The sequence below is a fragment of the Ahaetulla prasina genome, chromosome 1 (genome assembly GCF_028640845.1).
Source record: "Ahaetulla prasina isolate Xishuangbanna chromosome 1, ASM2864084v1, whole genome shotgun sequence".
In the NCBI taxonomy this organism is placed as follows: Eukaryota; Metazoa; Chordata; class Lepidosauria; order Squamata; family Colubridae; genus Ahaetulla; species Ahaetulla prasina.
The window spans coordinates 314,947,672-314,962,953 of record NC_080539.1 but is presented as its reverse complement, the minus strand read 5'-3'; the positions used below and the strand labels follow the sequence as shown (position 1 = coordinate 314,962,953).

General features: G+C 35.0%; 1 protein-coding gene across 5 annotated transcripts in view; it reads left to right on the top strand.

Annotated features, from left to right (window-relative positions):
- The window catches only part of STRN3 (striatin 3), a 44,940-nt gene extending 29,968 nt beyond the window's left edge, over positions 1-14,972 (top strand). For 3 of the 5 annotated variants that reach the window (XM_058162200.1, XM_058162199.1, XM_058162204.1), the window contains 10 exons: positions 3,642-3,782; positions 6,482-6,615; positions 8,147-8,322; positions 8,421-8,468; positions 8,986-9,107; positions 9,417-9,584; positions 10,007-10,147; positions 10,666-10,773; positions 13,120-13,206; positions 13,295-14,972. In XM_058162200.1, coding sequence (XP_058018183.1) covers positions 3,642-3,782; positions 6,482-6,615; positions 8,147-8,322; positions 8,421-8,468; positions 8,986-9,107; positions 9,417-9,584; positions 10,007-10,147; positions 10,666-10,773; positions 13,120-13,206; positions 13,295-13,464 — 1,295 coding nt within the window. In that variant the 3' untranslated portion in view covers positions 13,465-14,972. The remainder of the gene's footprint in view (positions 1-3,641; positions 3,783-6,481; positions 6,616-8,146; positions 8,323-8,420; positions 8,469-8,985; positions 9,108-9,416; positions 9,585-10,006; positions 10,148-10,665; positions 10,774-13,119; positions 13,207-13,294) is intronic. The other 2 variants (XM_058162202.1, XM_058162201.1) reach the window with 1 other exon arrangement.
- The last annotated feature ends 310 nt before the right edge of the window (positions 14,973-15,282 follow it).

Below are 15,282 nucleotides of genomic sequence, written 5' to 3'. Positions count from 1 at the left end.
AAGGCCACAGGTAGCCAGTGCAGTCTGCGCAGGAGTGGTGTTACGTGGGAGCTACGCGTAGCTCCCTCTATCACCCGCGCAGCTGCATTCTGGACTAACTGAAGCCTCCGAGTGCACTTCAAGGGGAGCCCCATGTAGAGAGCATTACAATAATCCAAGCGAGAGGTAACAAGCGCATGAGTGACTGTGCATAAGGCATCCCGATCAAGGAAGGGGCGCAACTGCCGAACCAGGCGAACCTGGTGGAAGGCCCTCCTGGAGACGGCCGTCAAATGATCTTCAAACGACAGCCGATCATCCAGGAGGACACCCAAGTTGCGCACCCTATCCTTTGGGGCCAGTAACTCGCCTCCAACAGCCAGCCGCGGCTGCAGCTGACTGAATCGGGATGCCGGCATCCACAGCCACTCCGTCTTGGAGGGATTAAGCTTGAGCCTGTTTCTCCCCATCCAGACCCGTACGGCTTCCAAACACCGGGACAGCACTTCAACAACTTCATTTAACTTAGACTTAACATATAGATTCTTACAAACTCCAGAAACCAGTTCAGGACTTTCACAGCATGACCCATTCAGGATGAGAGAGCAGTGAAGAACTGGATTTCATCAGTATAGGTAGTCCTCGATTTATGACCACAATTGAGGCCAAAATTTCTGTTGCTAAGCAAGGCTGCTGTTAAGTGGATTTCCCCCCATTTTATGGCCTTGCTTGCAGAGCTGTTAAGTGAATCACTGCAGTTGTTAAGTTAGTAACATGGTTGTTAAGTGAATTTGACTTCCCCATTGACTCCATTTGTCAGAAGGATTCAAAAGGTGATCACATTATCCTGGGACACTGTAGGCATCATAAATACAGATAGGTTTATAGTTGCTTGAACATCTTGGACAATTTGACAAAATATTCATTGCTCACTGTAAACTAGAGATGCGAAGAAAGCATGTTTTTATTTATTTATTGATTTGATTTTTATACCGCCCTTCTCCCGAAGGACTCAGGCAAGATAAAACCAACAATATAATATACAGTTTAAAATGCAATTTAAAAAACTTATTTAAATTAGCCTGAAAATTAAAATTTGCCATGAACTAAAAACCCCATTTAAAATTAATAAAATTTAACAATTAAAATTCAATTTAAGCCAGCCCCGCGCAGATAAAAAGGTGTGTCTTCAGTTCGCGACGGAATGTCTGAAGGTCAGGTGTTTGGCGTAAACCCGGGGGAAGCTCGTTCCAGAGTGTGGGAGCCCCCACAGAGAAGGCCCTTCCCCTGGGGGCCGCCAGCCGACATTGCTTGGCGGACGGCACCCTGAGAAGTCCCTCTCTGTGAGAGCGTACGGGTCGGTGGGAGGTATGCGGTAACAGCAGGCGGTCCCGTAAGTACCCAGGTCCTAAGCCATGGAGCGCTTTAAAGGTCGTAACCAACACCTTAAAGTGCACTCGGAAGGCCACAGGTAGCCAGTGCAGTCTGCGCAGGAGTGGTGTTACGTGGGAGCTACGCGTAGCTCCCTCTATCACCCGCGCAGCTGCATTCTGGACTAACTGAAGCCTCCGAGTGCACTTCAAGGGGAGCCCCATGTAGAGAGCATTACAATAATCCAAGCGAGAGGTAACAAGCGCATGAGTGACTGTGCATAAGGCATCCCGATCAAGGAAGGGGCGCAACTGCCGAACCAGGCGAACCTGGTGGAAGGCCCTCCTGGAGACGGCCGTCAAATGATCTTCAAACGACAGCCGATCATCCAGGAGGACACCCAAGTTGCGCACCCTATCCTTTGGGGCCAGTAACTCGCCTCCAACAGCCAGCCGCGGCTGCAGCTGACTGAATCGGGATGCCGGCATCCACAGCCACTCCGTCTTGGAGGGATTAAGCTTGAGCCTGTTTCTCCCCATCCAGACCCGTACGGCTTCCAAACACCGGGACAGCACTTCAACAACTTCATTTAACTTAGACTTAACATATAGATTCTTACAAACTCCAGAAACCAGTTCAGGACTTTCACAGCATGACCCATTCAGGATGAGAGAGCAGTGAAGAACTGGATTTCATCAGTATAGGTAGTCCTCGATTTATGACCACAATTGAGTCCAAAATTTCTGTTGCTAAGCAAGGCTGCTGTTAAGTGGATTTTCCCCCATTTTATGGCCTTGCTTGCAGAGCTGTTAAGTGAATCACTGCAGTTGTTAAGTTAGTAACATGGTTGTTAAGTGAATTTGACTTCCCCATTGACTCCATTTGTCAGAAGGATTCAAAAGGTGATCACATTATCCTGGGACACTGTAGGCATCATAAATACAGATAGGTTTATAGTTGCTTGAACATCTTGGACAATTTGACAAAATATTCATTGCTCACTGTAAACTAGAGATGCGAAGAAAGCATGTTTTTATTTATGAGTATTAGTCAGTTATAGATTTTAGTGGTTTTGATGAGTCAAGCTTCTTGAGAGTGTTTTCAACATCAGGAAAAAACAAATGTGGCTTTCATAGTATCAGAGAATTGCTTTCCTCCTGTTTCCCTATCTGTATTTCTTAAAGCTAGATGGATCTCATTCTTTTGCTTTTCTGGACTTCCATTTTTGGGCATTTTCTATCTTATTTCTGTGGTGTAATTCTGGGAATTCTGGAGCCACAAAACATATATTTAGGATTGCATACAGATGGTACAACTGTCCACCAGGATCTGCTCAGGGGAAATACATAAAATAGAAATTCTATGTCGTATCTCAATTTTTATTTTTTTCCAACCCAGCAGAATATTGGAAATAAATTGTGTAAAGTAGATCAGTATTCTTATCAACAAAATAATTTACTGAAAATTGAACAGAATGGAACAAAATTTGGGATCAAGGCAGAAGCTAGCGAAAGAAAGATTAGGTTTAAAAATGGGCTGAATCTGGCCCAGGGCTGTAGAGAGAAAAAAATTCCCCGAGTGCATCTCTGTGAACAGGTAGTTGGACAGTAGCTTGGAATGTTATGGACTCCCTCATTCTCAGACCAACCCCCCCCCCCCCGCCTCCTGTTTATATGACTTGGAGTGGAGCTCTTAGTAAGGAAGAATTCCAGAAAGTATGTGCTAAGAGGATTTCCTACCTTACTTTTATATAAGAGAATATTTTGTGTATTTTTTAATTCATTCATTGGAGCTACATCTCATATTAACAGTTTCAGATAAGCTTTCTGGTTCTAAACATTAAGTGTGCTTTGATACTTATAAATTACTTTTTTATTTAGAAACCCAGAAAAGGGGGAAAGTTGACAGTTTGTTGCCTCCCAGTCACCCAATTATTGTTTCCCTTTTGGTAATCAAACTTCTGTCTAGTATTATCAATTAATAATAATGCTGGGGGTGGTTTGTACATAAATGCTATGGCCTTTCATAAGGAGTTCAGACATTCAAGTTTTCTCCTCTTTTACCGTAAGCAGAACACCAGCAATTTAGTAATAAAAAAAACAGTCTGAATCCTTTTTTTTTAAGTTTCATTTTTAATTCTTTTTCAAATATGCAAAATACATTTTATGAAAGCATCTTTATTTAATAACATCACATTAAAACAATATTAATTAGCAAAATGGGCATGTAAATGGATATCAATTTAAGAGGGAGCAATAAAATGAACCTTTGCTGCTCACATTAATTTACAGGGGTCAACAGGACAAAACTGCACGACATGATATCTGATCTGGGCGATGATGAGCTATCCCACATCCCTTCAGGAGTTATTAATCAATCTAGGTCACCCTCTTCTAGAATGACTGATCATGAAGGTGCAAGAGCAGAGGAAGGTACAACAAATTCACCTATTTATTTGTATTTAGAAATTTTGATATAAAATACGCACATTTATAGCCCATATGAACCAAATGCCTATATTAAGATGCACTTGCAGCTTGGTTCTGAAAAGGCTACCACTTTATATTCACCAGCTTTTGTTTTGAATGATAAAAAATTGATACTTAAAATTGAGTTTAAAATATATACACTGAATAAATGACCTTAATAAAACAAGAGCGAGCTACAAATTATAAGAAATGAATGAAATAAATTTTCTGGTGAGTGATTTCCTGTTTTATTCATTCTAGTGTAAGATCCCCCCCCCCAAAAAAAAGTTGCATTCACAGTAACTGATAGCACCAATAAAGAGTTGATTGCTAATATATTTTGGAATATGTAAATAAGTGCTAATCAAAATCTACATATTAATCAACTTTGAATATTTAGTGCAACTTATGCTCATAAAATTTCCTCCAGCAAAATAGAACCTTTACTTAAAAAACAAATCCTTTCAAGTGAACAAATTGATTACACTGTAAAACCTTGATATATTAGATTTATGTAGCAAACTATGGACATTCACATAAACATCTTGACACTGGTTGGTCCGCTTTCACTATTAGTCCTGGATCCTTTATTGTCAGCAAGAGACAATAAAGAGCAGAATCATAGAACTGCTATAAAACCATCTTTCCTGTTTGAGTCATTAAGCTATTCAAAGAAATATGTGGTCATTTTTATGACATGCAGCGTAGCTGGATGGATCTGCTTATGATGCATAGAGGAATGGATGTATGACCTCATTCATCACAGTGGAAAATTCAGACATTCCATGTTGAAGTTTATTTTAAATAAATAAACAATAAATAAATTTTATCTTCCTTTGTCAAAACCAAAGTATATCCTAATAATGGAAGGAATTGATTTTTATTTTTATTTTTATTTTCCAGCTATGCTCTGCATAGGCATGATTTTTTGGATTACTTTCTTGTTTTGTAATTTCAGTGAGCTCTCCAATACCAAGAAATAACAGGCTTGACATCATTATAAATAAATAAAACTACATCATTCTTTATATATATATTTTCTCTAACAATAATCACAGTGAAAACTGATTGATCTTAACATTAAGAGTATGCATGAAAGAGTTCTAAGATAAATAACCTGATATCTCAGTGTAAAGATAGAACAGCCTTAAAATTCATATGAAAAGATCCAATGGTTTGAAACCATTTGCTTTATTACTTACATTTGAAAGAGTGATTCATTTTTTCAAACTATTTTTGGAGAGGGAAAAGCATATCTTGAGGTGAGGAGGTGTGCTTCAATTAACAGATCCACTGGAGGAAGAAGGATTTTTGTTGATTCTATAGCTTGCAATGCCACCTTCTATTTTCTTTCAGAGAGTACCACTTCCCTGTAAAACAACTTCAGTATTTAAAGCTTTGTTCTTGGAGTAGTAGAACGAGAAGAAAATAAGAACATTTCCTTTCTTGCTTCCTCCTATAAGCAGAATTCTGTATCGTTAAAACATAGCTATTCCAATATTGTATGATGTCTTTAAAAACAATTTATTGGATTTTTACCTTTCGCGATCTTAACATACACTCATTGGCTTACAGATACAATAAAACTCCAATAAAATGCAAAAAAATTCAAAAAGAAATAAAATCCATAAAGCATAGAATACCAAAACAATGAGCTGCCATTACTCAAATACCTTTCAACATTATTTCAGAAGATGACAACAGTAGAAACAAATCTAACTTCAAGTGGAAAGTCATTCTGAAGGGCTGGCATGTTCAGCAAAGAACAGCACTAATGAGTATCGCTTCTCCTTGACCTCCCAAAAGTAGGGAACAATCAACTGCTTCTTCCAGCAAAATCATAATGGTTCTGTTAGGGAGATGCAGTCTTTTAGGTAGCTTGCTGCCAAGACATAAAGAGGTTTGTTGGTTAACACTGTACTTTATTTTTATTTATTGACTTACTTAATTTATATGATTGCCCATTTCTCATAAGTGGTTCCAATGTAAGCTACTCAGAGCCACTTATGTGAACATTTGGACTCTGTATTATGTACCAGCTGAAGCTTCCACATGGCAGCCACATGTAAGGTGCATTGTAGTAGTCTGCATATGTAGTGATAAGGGTATGAGTCATTGTTGCAAAGTTTTGGTTCCTTAAAATAAAATGTAATGGGAAAACTATGTTGTAAAGCAGTTGTATAAGAGATAGCAAAGAGGAAATAATCCCCATAATCTTTTCTGCATCTCTCCTCCTCCAAGTCTTTTATAAAGAGGCTCTTTGGAGACATGCAAGAGGGTAGGATGATTCAGAGGGGAATTGAAGGAACATGTCCATTGCAAGAATGGAAAAGAATATGCTTTTGAAAAGGTGAAGCAAATTAGTTGCATTCTTTCTTATATGTAGTCCTTAATATTTAAAATAGATATGATAATTAAAATTGACCTTTACTTTCTGCAATAATTGATAATTTTATATAATAATAATTGAAATAATTCTGCATAATACTTTGTGAGCTCATGTTATGTTACATGGTTCTTAAATTATAAATTTCAAAACTATTCAGACAAGCATAAAAACTGCATTTATGCTGGTTATATTTTTAGAATATTTAGTTAAATCTTTAAGCTCAGAAATTAATTTACATTAAGTTACCTAATAAACAGTGTTTTGTCTCTTATAGCTGAGCCAATAACGTTTCCATCTGGAGGGGGCAAGTCGTTTATTATGGGTTCAGATGATGTATTGTTAAGTGTACTAGGCCTTGGGGATCTTGCAGACTTGACCGTGGCAAATGATGCAGATTACAGTTATGATGTAAGTATAACATGTTTAACACCTAATATATTTTAAACTGAACCAAGAACTTTGAGAATGTTTAGAATGCTGTTTCCCAACCTTGGCAATTTCCAGGTATATGGACTTCAAATCCTAGAACACCACAGCTAGCATGGCTATTGATACCAATTTTATGTATGACTGTAACTTTGTTGCTTGTAACCTTATAATTTATATTGATAGTTTCCTGATTGCTTATTTGTACCCTATGACTATCATTAAGTATTGTACCTTATGATTCTTGATGAACGTATATTTTCTTTTATGTACACTGAGAGCATATGCACCAAGACACATTCCTTGTGTGTGCAATCACACTTGGCCAATAAAAAATTCAATTCTATTTAGGAGTTGGAAAGCCACAACCTGGAAATTACCACAATTGAAAAACACTGCTTTAGAACCATCAATAATGCTGCAGTACCGTGATACACATTTATCTAAATCCTGTAAATAGATAATTTCTGTTTGGAGAACCAACACAAAAAATATACTGTGCCACATATTTATTGCATGCATTGAATGAACATTCACTGTAAAATTATGTGAAGATTTAGGTTTAGTAACTGTTAGTACCTAAGGAATTAAATGTACCTATTCCATGAACATTGTTTTAGAAGTGTTTTGCCATAACATTTTTATTTAGATTAAGATCACAGTTTTGACATAGCTACTCCAAATTTTGACATACAAAATTTCTTATCTTGTAGATATGCATGCAATTTAGGATTATTCTAATGCTGTTTGTTTAAACAAATTTTCAGTTCACAGATAGCATCTCCTATACAGGTTGTTGGTACAATATAATCCATTATTCCCTCAATAATTAAAAAGCTTTTCCAGATCCTGATACTGCAAGGGAGTCCCAACGTGATAACCCATTAAATGAAATGTAGGTTTTTTCTCCAAACCTAACATTTCTCATTGATACCAGAAAGTTCCACTTTGGACTCATTTATCCCAGAATATTGTTCCAAAAGCCTAATGGAGTGTTTGGGTGAGCTTAAAGCTTCCAATAGAATTTCCTTGATATTATCCTGTTCATACCATGATTGTTCATGATTATTCACACACACACACACACACACACACACACACTCACTCACTCACTCACTCACAGACTTGCTGTTCAACAGCATTCTAGGCATGTCTTCTGGTAGTCATTTCCCAGAGCTTCTCAGTAAATCAAAGATGGAGCCCAAGATTGTAGCAACGCAAGGTCACGTCACCATGTTTTATGATAGTTTTTCAAAAAAAGAAAAAAGGGCATTTATTTCTGGTTTTTGGCAAAACTGTGCTTATAGCAAATCATTAGTTTGCTTAATGGATGCAACATTCACTTAACAACTGCAACAACTGCTGCAAACAAGGTTGTAAAATCACATTAGTTATATGTTCATCCTCTTTTAGAGTTGTGGTGATTAGGCTTCAATACAATCATCAGTTGAGGACTACCTATATAGCTGTATGCTTTTGCTACTTACGTTAACGTTATTCATTTTTATTTTAGCTGCCAGCCAACAAAGATGCTTTTAGAAAAACATGGAATCCTAAATATACATTGCGCAGCCATTTTGATGGAGTTCGAGCGTTAGCTTTCCATCCTGTGGAGCCTGTGCTGGTTACAGCCTCTGAGGATCATACCCTAAAACTTTGGAACTTACAAAAAACAGTACCTGCCAAAAAGCAAGTATATATTTACATATGTTAAAGAACATGAATGTCTGAAATTTTAATATGTCAGGATAATGCTCACAGATTGATTTTTAACATTTTTATTTTAGGAGTGCCTCATTAGATGTGGAACCTATTTACACATTCAGAGCCCATATGTAAGTATTTTTAATTTTTTAATATTCCTGACAAATGCTTCTCCAGGTAGTCCAAAGAAATACATCAGAAATTATTGATTTAATGGTTGCAGATTCATGCTTTTGATTTTATTTAACTTTAAAACAAAGCAGTCAGATATATTCTGAATATATTTCTAATCTTTAAAAATGCTTTATATTAATTATGTAATTTAGGGAAAAAAATCTGCATTAAAACAGCAACCTACCACAATATATATATTATATATACACACGCACACACACATACATATATATAAAATAAAATAGAATAGAATAGAATAAAATACAGATTCTTATTTATAGATGGGAAAAGAGGGAAGAACTTAATACTTTTAATCATAGTATTAAATATGGCTTATATACAATTTGTACATTCAATAGCAAGGTCACATGTTTATGTTCTAAAAATTTTGACAATTTTCTAAATTATTTAGAACTGTCTAAATTCAAAAATTGTTTTATTAATAGTAATAGTAGTCCCTTTGTTTTAAAATAGTGGACCTGTGCTATCCTTGGCAATTAGTTCTAATGGAGAACAGTGTTTTAGTGGTGGTATTGATGCAACTATTCAGTGGTGGAATATGCCTAGCCCTAATGTGGACCCTTACGACACATATGGTAAGCCTTATCTATAAATGTTTTGATGTGTAATATCAGTCACATAATTAACCTCTCGAGATAACTTTTATGTTGCATAATAAACTGAACAACTGCTCATATGAATTTAAATTACAGTGTTTTTTGTGATCTTTGGACTGATCTCAGTCTAGATCCATATAGCATAGTGAACTAATATGTCCTCAGCAATGTTAAATTTGGCAGTTGTGCTTTTAATAAAATAGTTGCAGCATGAGCTAAATTAATATTAAGTTGAGAAATATTCAGATTTTTTTAAAAAAACTAACATCTTTTTAAATTTTTCTACAGAGCCAAATGTTCTAGCTGGCACATTAATCGCTCACACAGATGCTGTCTGGGATCTCGCTTATAGTGGTATAAAGAATCACTTACTATCTTGTTCAGCAGATGGCAGTGTTAGGTTGTGGAATCCACCGGAAAAAGTGACCTGCATTTGCACTTACAATGGAAATAGAGGTGAGTTGTGTGAGTCTTTAAAGAAAGTTCAGAAGATTAAATCAAATATACTAGAGAGTTGATTAATAGCAACTATAAAAATCAAAATTTTAATAGGTAATTGTAATAATTCTAACAGAAGTTTTTTACCACATGTTTTGGCTATATATTGATGCCTTCTTGGTAGATCTGGGACAATGGTCCAGATAGTGTGGGAAGAGATGGTATCCTATCCATTTATTTTAGGATGACAAAGATACTAGCAATCAATGGAATTGGTTTTAAAGAAAGATAGGTAGGCTTTAATTATTTTCCAGATAGTTTTATTATGTTATGAATTAGTACATCTAAGAAAACACTGAATGAAGAAATGTAAAAAATTGGGTTAACAAATAAATGGATTCTACAGAATCTATGGTTGTTTTTTCCCCTGTATGCTTTAGAATATGGAATACCCACATCAGTTGACTTCATAGGCTGTGATCCTGCCCATATGGTGACATCGTTCAGCACTGGCAACACTGTCATCTATGATTTGGAAACATCCCAGTCACTGGTAATGCTGTCCTCACAAACAGATTCTGGTAAATTTGATTCTTTTGTGTCAATTTCTTTGCTTGAACTTAATCTTATAAGCATATTGCATCAAATTGACAGAATTGTTTTGCATACCAAATTGAAATGGTTCAAGTTCTAAACATTTAGGATAATGACTTGCAATGAACCATTGTTTATCTTGAGAAATTAAAAATTGTAAGGTTTCAGCGTGCTTCTAAGTTTTGCCATTTCTAAATAAATGCTTTACACAGATTTGATGGAAATTTCTACTCTTTAGTATTCAGTGGAACCAAAGAATCAGAGGAGAAGGTTAAATTTGAAATTTGCCATTATTCCATCTCATAATAATTGTAGTTTTTAACTTCTGTAGAAACTTCTGCCTATACCCTCAGTGGAAATTTCCTAGCAGAGTTGGCTAATTTAATAACATAGTAACAGTTTTAATGATTTTGAAATATAAGTCTAAAGCAAGCTATCTGCATTAATGCTTCCTTATTCCTTATATTTAAGTAAAGTGTAATAATTGCTTGTGTTTCATTCCTAGGATTGCAGTCAAGCAATCACATTAACAGAGTCGTAAGTCATCCTACACTTCCTGTAACAATAACAGCTCATGAAGATAGACACATAAAGTTTTTTGACAATAAAACGGGTAAGGAAATAAAAACAGATTTACCTGAAATTTCCAAGTTTTATATTTCACCTTTTTCTTTACATTTTGGCTTATTTGAATGTTTGCCCTGTCTTTTTTATTTGGTTTTTTCCTTCTGCTTTTCTTCCCTAATCCCTAGCCTTCATATTTCTATTTGTCGTTTTGTCTTTTTCTTTTTTTGATCTGTCCTTTCATCATAAAAGTGATTGGAAGAGAGCACATTCATCTGTAATGGTTGGTCTCAGCTTGTTTCCTTAAACTTAAAGTTAGAAGTATTATTTGATGAATTTTTCAAAGGGATTAAGAAGTCATTAGGATCTAAATTTTGAAGCCTTTTTGTGGTGAATCAGATAATGTTTTCTAGTAGTTACTGACTTATTTCATATTTCTATTAATCTGTTAATGATTATAATTATATTTTGAAATCAGGCTTAATCAACCTGGCACTCATAAGGGATCAGAATAAAAAATAGTAATTATAAAAGAAGATAAATGGTATATTAATTGGGCTTTAATGTTCTTTAAATGCTACAGATTCAAAGGCAAACTAATGGATAAAGCATGGTTTTTAATGGTTCTGAACTTAAGAAGCATCTAGCTCACAGGTGTCAAACTCGATTGCTTCTCATGACATATTGTGACTTTTTTTGCCTTTGCAGAGCTGGGGTGGGCATGGCTTGTGTGTGATGCATCTGGCCGGCAGGCCTCCAGTTTGACAGGCTTGATCTAACTGAAAGCTGAATTACATAGAGTAATCTAATAAACAATTATTTTCTTTCTCTTACATATTTGTTTGGCTCTCTAGACTTCTCAAACTATAAATATTTTATTTTCTGCATTTATTAAATATTTTAAAACATAATAAAAAAAGTAGGAAAAGCATAAATAGGGAAGAGATGCAAAACATTATAAAATTTAGTAAGCATTTCAAAGTAACCTTTGTTTGGCTCTATATATTAGAATATCTTCTGTCAACTTAATTTTCAGAATAATGCTAGCATCAAAATAGAACAGAATAAATTGTAAATCAAGCTGAGAAATTACTATTTCCTTTTTCACCTAAATATTCTATCACTATTTAATAAGTCACGAAAATTTTAATTTTAAAAATTATAAAAAAGTTAAAATTAAAAAAATTTAAAATTCTAAAGTCTTACATTTGGTGAAACCCAAACTTCAGGGAACAGTCTAAGCCTATATAGAATAAAATTATGATCTAGAAATGGTGTCCCTGTTGAATTCAATATGAGATTTTATTTTTAAGTATAAGGTTTTTAGTTACATTATACAACTCGGATGGTAAACATATTACACAGGTAGTCTTCAACTTACGGCCACAATTGAGTCCAGAATTGCTATTGCTAAGTGAGACATTTGTTAAGTGACTTTTGCCTCATTTTACGGCCTTTCTTTCCTCAGTTGTTAGGTGAATCACTGCAGTTATTAAGTTAATAACATGATTGTTAAGGTGGATCTGGCTTCCTCTTGACTGTCAGAAAGTCGCAAAAGGATCACATGACCCCCGAAGACTGCAACTATCATAAATATGAATCAGTTGCATCCAAATGTAAATCCCATGACCATGAGGATGCTGTAATGATCATAAGTATGAAAAATGATCATATGTCACTTTTTCAGTGCCATTGTAACTTTGAACAGTCATTAAATGACCTGTTGTAAGTCAAGGACTACCTGTACACCCACAATTTAACATATTGTTCTTCTACAGAAAGAATTGTACATAATTTTCTGTGAACTGGAAATTGTACATAATTTCCTGTGTATCCTAGCAACTATAACCATAGCTTTCATTTTGATATATTTTGTGGCAGTATGAAGTTTGATAATATTTTAGTGTGTTGAAAAGAGAATTCAACTTTCAGAATTTGTTTGAGTTAGTAATCATTTACCAGAATTGTTGGATTTTGCAGCCTTGCCACCTAATAAGAAAAAATTATTCATCCCAATTATTATACTTCTGGACACCCATTGAGATGACCTTGAAGAAACTGCAGCAAGAAAAACAAAAACAAAAAAACATGCTTTTGTAAGTTGTTGCCATGTAGTTTTTTCAAAGTCATTTCTGCTGCTCTCCACAATTTCCAATATTTTTATAGAATGAATCTGTTTTATCGATCGAGACTGAAGCAAAAGACATGCCAAATTTTTCTAATAGTTATGTGCATTACAAATTTAATCTTTCTTTTGATATCATTGTCACATGTCAATCCTGTTTTAAATTTTGTATCACACTCTTATTTTTTTTCTTCCAATCATATAATTATTTTACCTTTTAATAAAGTATAAATCTTTATTTTTCATATATATTATGTACATTAATATTAGGTAAAATGATCCATTCGATGGTTGCTCATTTGGATGCTGTCACAAGCTTAGCTGTGGATCCTAATGGAATCTACTTGATGTCTGGAAGTAAGTTAACAAGCTCCTGTATTGCCAAGAGACTGTAGTAATGCATTTATGCTTTATTTATAACACTTCTGTTTACCTCTTTGTTCAGGTCATGACTGCTCTATTCGATTATGGAACTTGGACAGCAAAACATGTGTGCAAGAAATAACAGCCCATAGAAAAAAGCTGGACGAATCCATTTATGATGTAGCTTTTCACCCCTCAAAAGCATACATTGCAAGTGCAGGTGCCGATGCCCTTGCCAAAGTATTTGTGTGACACAATAAAGCAAGCCTGTACCTTGGTAGCAGGTTTGCCTGGACAAAACGAGGGAATGCATCACTGCCATCACTGTAAAGGTTACTGATGACACTACATGTAACCAGCCTCAGCAGAGACTGTGTTTGGGGCAGGTATAAATTGGTCAGATTGCGATCTCATGAATAATACTGGGCTGATTCATTTAACTGTAATTACTGTATTTTGGGGTGGGGTGGGGGGAAAGCAAACCAGTATTTGTAGCCTTGACTGGATACGAACTGAGCATTTGTTCTTTAGGTGTGTCTTTAAACGAACGTGGAATCAAATCTTATTAAAGACGTTTATTTTGGACTCTGTGTGCTGCCTTAGGGTTAGGAATGTGGTGCTCTTGTGGGGGTGAGGTGGGGGGGAGTGAGCTCCAAGAGTAGCTTTCTTTGCATCTCTTAGTATTTTCTGTTTATTGGTCAAATGCCACAGAATCCCCTTTTAAACTTTTATTTTGCTTTAAAGAAAAAGGAACTAACTTAAAATATTTAGCATTAGTTGCACAAAATATTTCGATAAAATTCTAGTTTTTATATGTCTTTTATATATTTAGCCTGTCATAACAGTGCTCAAGATTGTATGGATGACGTTTTTCTGCATTATAGTATCCTAAACCAGAGATCTTGCTGGCCTGCTGCCCTGTAACAACACGGTTCCCTTTGTTGCCTAACAAAGCTCTGCTACGTCCTTTCAATAGGATACTAATTCATCATCACTGCATTACCGGTTTCCTAAACTGTAAAAAAAGTGTGTAAAAGGAACACAGAGGAATTAAACATGTCCAGCCCTTCCAATGAACTTTTAAAATTAATCTTGACATCCTATCACTATGTGATATTTTGTACATCTTACTGTATTTACGAGATTATTTATCAAGGTTTACCCATCTGGCTAATGGCCTATTATTTATTTCACTTTTTGTTGGACTTTATATTCTTTTTATGTAGTATGTTAATGGGCCCTGTATATCTATTATGGCACTCTTTGAACAGTCTAAAATAGACTAAAAATGGGACATGTAATAGTTTTTAAGTTACAGACAAACTTTTTTTTTCCAGCTAAGCGTCTGGATTAAAGTTGATTCCAAGAAGTTGTTTCAGAACTTCTGGAGTGAAAACGTTTTTATTTGCAGTTCAGATAGAAAGCAAAATTGTAGTTGAATCAAGAGTCAGAAATTGGCTGTGTTTTGAATTGTTATTCCTGCTTTTGATTTGTTTTTTTTCAGATGTGCTTCAGTTTATAATGTAACTAAAGATTTTGTTTGTGTAACTGCATGATTAAGACAATAAAGTATTTTTTCTAGTCTTCCACAAAAATCTTTTTGATCAGTTTGCGAGTTTTGATGAGTTTTGTAAGTTTTCTGTTTTATGAACTATGAATCAGCAAATTTTTAAGATTGTACAACATAACAAAAAGTACCGCTGTTTAAAAAGATAATGTATATAAAATGCATATAATAAATACTAAATGGTGTACCTGTATATTACTGTTGGCTATATTTTGTTATAAAATTTATGTGTATCATTCTGTTCTCTAAGTAATTGAACTAGGAAATGAATATTTAAATAACACAAGTATTGTTTACACATTGTTTACACATAATTTTTGCTTTTTAAGTAGTTGTATTATGTTATTAGTAATTTGGTACAGCACTCCTCCCTTAGAAGAACTTGTTTCAGAACATATATTCCTGGTATTTTTAAGTGGACAATACAATGGCAAGGTAACATATTTTGTATTTTAATTCATAACAACAATGCTGCCTTTGATCAATATTAAAAATCTTGGACT